Below are 4,739 nucleotides of genomic sequence, written 5' to 3'. Positions count from 1 at the left end.
TGAAATATATATTTTTAAAAAATACAATTTTGCTAAAATATATTACGTTCATGATTTTCAAAAGAACAAAACGGAATGCAAATTGCATTCGTCATCTGTTAAATCCCTTTGAAAATCGGCAGGAAACATCAATGGCAAAACCTCCTCTATTCAGGCGGCTGTCCGTGGTGCTGAAAGCAATTGGTACGCCTAGAATGCCATGACATGAGCGGCGCTACTGAGATGACACTCCCGTCTCTTTTTTATTTATTTATTTATTTTTTTCTTTTTCATACGGCCTAACAGTGAACTGAGTCAGTCTTCAAAGGGCTGCCTATGTCGGCAGAAGAACGAGAACCATCGACTGTGGATTTAAATGGAGCCCGGCACGTTGGCAGGCGAGGTGTTTTTCTGGCGGCCTGACATCTGGCAGCGCTGTGCTCGAGGGACCTCCCCAGATCTCTATAGACTTCATGATTAGACTCTAATAGAATATTAGCATTTGCTCTCAGGTAGGCTTCTAAGGGCTGTGAATGCTAGCAGCAGTAAGTCGTTCATGAAAACACCAAGCGTAGCTCTACAGCTCAAGATGTCAAGACGTCTTTTTTAAGCAAACGGTAAGATACTAAGCTAATCTGAGTGCCCATTTGTGTCTTTCAACAGAAATAAGAAAAATGCAACTTGGTGTTAAAGACACATGTAATCCACACAATAAGCGATATAAGATTCATTTACATAACATGCAGTCCATGATGAAAACGTTTGAAAACTCTGTTTAGGCCTTTGAATATAAATGAACCCATTGAGAACGTTCCATAAAATGTTAAAATTTAGTTCTTTAATGAAACACATAGTTCAATTCAATTATCAAATAGTAACTTAAATATACATTGATGTAATAAATTAATGAATTGATCCGACAATTAAACCTAAAGCAACAGACATTACAGTTACCGCAGCTAAAACAGCAATACAGCAAATACCTGTACGGATATTTTATGTGTATGTCCAAATGAGATATTTACATTTTACGTGAATGCTTCCATGAAACTCATCTTTTTCATGAAGAAAACATTACTAAACATGGTGAATTTAACAAGCAACGACTCCATAATTATACGCGTATATTTATACAAATAAATAAGCAGATAACATACATGAAAATAATTTCAAAGAAAATGTTCTCATATAATATCTCTCGATTGTGCCTTCTCGAAACAACGAAAGAAGAAAATAAAAGTGGCCTGTTTCAAGCAATTTCCCCATTTGCAGAGGGCCACGTTTTCCTTGTTGTCTCAATATGATTTTCTCAAGCAAAAACGTGGAGGGAATCCCAATAAATATGTAATGAAGTAAACATTACCTCACATGATAAATAGTTCATAAGAAACATAGCCAGAGCGCAGGCGTATTGCAACAGATATTTGGCTGAACAAACCCCATTACTAAAAACAATTGAACCTCACCTCGTGTTCAGTATATCCAGTATGTTCTGTTTTAATAACTAAGTGGTCAGTTATAGCAAATGTATACGTCCTAAATCCATATGCCTTCACAAGTAAAAATATATGGATATTCTCATCGCCCATTGCCTATTTGTAGGCTAGGTTTATCATTATTAAAATCACAGAAGTGGAATTAAGAAGACGACAGACGACAAAATTATGCATGTAACAGCTAAATCAATAATTTACAAAGAGCTGTTTTGGTTATTATCTAATAATGTTGCAGAATCGTTCGTGGACTTATTTTTTTCTTCTTCTTCTAATGAACCCTGAAGTAACACCAGATTGAAGCGTGACATGCTGAGAAAAAAATACTTAAAATGAAAAAAACACTGACAAGACACTGTCACCCCTTTGACCTGAAGATTTTTTTTTCCCTCTTAGGGTTGATCAGTTTATAATTTACTGGTGTTGTGTGTAGCTTGATACAGAACACTTTCTGGTAAATGACTAAAATATGTTATTTAGCTTCAGGCAGTCTGTCTGATTGAGGCTTAAAGAGTCTTGCTCCTCTCATATAGAAAGTGTGCTAGAATAAGTGAGGAAAAACGAATGGTCTTACTTGATCAGTCAAACGATCCTTTAAATGATTCCACATCCCCTTTGCGTAATACGTGACAGTGATTTGGTATTTTCAAATGTCTCTTTTGAATGTCATGAAATTCTGGTTCAATGCACAAGTTATTGATGATTGAAAAAGGTGTGAGATAAGAAATATTTTACAAATCGTCTCTAAACAGTTTTAGAAGTCTCTCGACACGTCGTGTTGGTGTTCTTCTCGAGCTAGACGCAGGCCGAGTATTTCATGCGTTTTTGTTTCTGCCTCTGGTTGCAAAACCAAACCCGCACTACGTTCTTTTTGAGGTCCAGCTTCTCTGCGATTGCTGCGATTTTCTCTGAGGACGGACGCGGCTGAATAGCAAAATACGCTTCGAGGGACCTTTTCTCGGGGGCCGCGATGGAGGTCCGCTTCCTCTTCTTCTCGGCCCCGTTGAAGAGCTCGGGTTTGTTCAGTTTCTCCCGGTGCGACTTTTCAGCCTCCTCCAGCCAGGCTTGCAGGATGGGCTTCAGGGCGATCATGTTGTTGTGGGACAACGTGAGGGATTCAAACCGGCAGATGGTACTCTGGCTTAAAGAGCCTACGCCAGGAATCTTCAGGTTGGCCAGCGCTGACCCTACATCCGCTTGGGTCACGCCGAGTTTGATCCGACGCTGTTTAAAGCGCTCAGCGAATGCCTCCAAGTCCCTGGGATCTGCATCCACGTCGCTCATGCAGCCCATGTGGGATGGCAGCCCATGGGCGTGAGCCATGTTGATGGCAGCTTGGTGCATGTGGTTCATGCCTGCCATGTGGGCAGGGTGCGCAGGCGTGGAGACCACCGAGCCGTCTGGCCCGGCCATGGCTCCAGCAAGTGCCAGTCCCGGGGTGATGTGGTCCAGCAGGTCGCCCTCCAGAGCCTGGTGCGGCTGGTGATGGTGGTGATGGTGGTGGTGGTGGTGATGGCTCGCGAGAGCTGACGGGTGCGAGATGGGCACGGACGACGACGAGGAAGACGAGGAGGTGCACGGAAGCGTGTTCATGGTGTGGTAGGTTGCGTCCGGCTTGAAGGGGCTGTGATGAGGAGGGTGATGATGGCTTTTGGTCTGCGAGACTATATCCACCGCCGCCAGAGCTTCCGCGCGGGCCAACAAACTCTCATCCAATCCGCCGAATATATTGCTCTGCAATTGCAAATAGAATGCACACATAACTGTCAGCAGGGAATTCGCGCTCCACTCCGTGCTTTTAAAACATTTCCAGCATGTAAAAAAAGAAATCCTAAAAAAGAACACACAAAACAAGACACATGCAACATCCCAGGTCATAAAAATTAATACGAAAGGCAAACCCGGCTGAATACATAAGTTGGGAGGGAAAATGGAGGTGTTGGGTGATTTGCTGTGCAGACATGAAAAAAACATCAAGCAGAAAAAGTGGGCTGTCAAAATGTGCCTTTAAGCGGTGATTATGCAGAATACGTACCGGTGGGGTTGGGAGACATGCTCGGCGCATCGCCTCCGAGCTGCCGCCGCCGCTGCTGCTGATCGTGCTGCTGTGTCTGGACGACGAGCACGAGGACGAGGGCGCGTTGGAAGTCAAAGTAGAGGAGGAGGACGAAGAATGCAAGCTGGAGTATTTGGCCTCGGCCAAACTGGTGTGGGGCATGGCGAACGCCTGCTTGCTGTTCAGAGACATCATCATCATATTTGCGACCGAGCCTTGGCGAGTTCCTTTTAATAAGTTAAGACTCCGCCTTCTTCTTCGACTGGAGTTCAAGCCCAGTCTCTGCGCGGAAGTCTCAAGTCTCTGGCGCTGCAACGAACGTGAAGAGGATGATGCACCAAGTCTCTAGATAGCTCATCTAGTGCTGCCTAATGGTCTCGGAGAACGCGCTCTCTTGGTCGCTCCGTCGCGTGCCGTGGCTTGAGATGTGTCGCGAGCACCAGTAAGCCATGCAACCTGTCGGTAAACTCCTTCAAAGATCACGTCAACTCTTATCGAAACGCTCCAAAGAATTTTCCTCCACCCTTACAAAATATCTTACATTTGTCACAGCGGAATCTGATGTCTTTGGTGAGTTTGTCTTTGCTCACGCTTTTAAAACGACTGCAAAAAGTTTCTTCTCTCTTCTCTTCGCGCAAATCTCCAAAACGACGTTGCTAAAAACAATATCGTTCGTTAACCTTTATCCCGGTTCTTGCTGAATTTGATTATGGGATAAAGGTGACAGTCGACTACATTCAATGCTGCGGGGACTCGATCTGTCTGTGCTCTAAGGCGAAGGGCAGGCTGCGTCTCTCTCTCTCTCTCTTTTGCTCGCCCATTCTCTCACTCCCTCTCCTCTCACACACTCTCTCGGCTGTACCTGAAAAACCTTTCATGATTTATTATTCTTCATTAGCCACAGCGCCGCTGGGGACTCTGCGCATGGGCAGTTGCAATGACTGCAGCTGGTATTGTATAAAGTTATTGAGGAAACCACAATGGTTAAAGGAATAAAAGTAAACGCAGAATTGTATTCTAAAATTAAACATTTTCTATTTCAATGTCCGTGTTACACGATAATACTAAGAGAGTGTATTTTGAATTTTCTTGGCAAAATGCACGTTGTTCGTTCGACTTATTATTTTTGTACAATACTGAACTTTCACTATAATAAAAAAAGAAAGAAAAAAAAACCGCAAGTAGAAGCTTTGGTCTCCGAGAAACGTGGA

At 43.5% G+C, this 4,739-nt stretch overlaps 1 protein-coding gene across 1 annotated transcript; it reads right to left on the bottom strand.

The window, feature by feature from the left end:
- Window positions 1-664: 664 nt before the first annotated feature.
- Window positions 665-4,275, bottom strand: pou4f2 (POU class 4 homeobox 2). The gene is made up of 2 exons (XM_051895209.1): window positions 3,508-4,275; window positions 665-3,206 (listed from the first exon to the last, which is right to left on the bottom strand). The coding sequence occupies exons 1-2, from the start codon at window positions 3,727-3,729 to the stop codon at window positions 2,268-2,270; spliced, it is 1,161 nt and encodes a 386-aa protein (XP_051751169.1). The 5' UTR covers window positions 3,730-4,275; the 3' UTR covers window positions 665-2,267.
- Between the last annotated feature and the right edge of the window lie 464 nt (window positions 4,276-4,739).

This window comes from Ctenopharyngodon idella, chromosome 1 (assembly GCF_019924925.1).
Source record: "Ctenopharyngodon idella isolate HZGC_01 chromosome 1, HZGC01, whole genome shotgun sequence".
Classification (NCBI taxonomy): Eukaryota; Metazoa; Chordata; class Actinopteri; order Cypriniformes; family Xenocyprididae; genus Ctenopharyngodon; species Ctenopharyngodon idella.
Note: the sequence above shows the minus strand (reverse complement) of the source record. Positions and strands in the feature narration are given on the sequence as shown.

Bases quoted from the DNA above. Each gene is read 5' to 3' on its own strand.
- pou4f2 (XM_051895209.1), bottom strand. From the start codon at position 3,729: ATGATGATGATGTCTCTGAACAGCAAGCAGGCGTTCGCCATGCCCCAC. The intron at 3,207-3,507 runs GTACGTATTCTG...TTGCAATTGCAG, and splicing joins CATGTCTCCCAACCCCACCG to AGCAATATATTCGGCGGATT.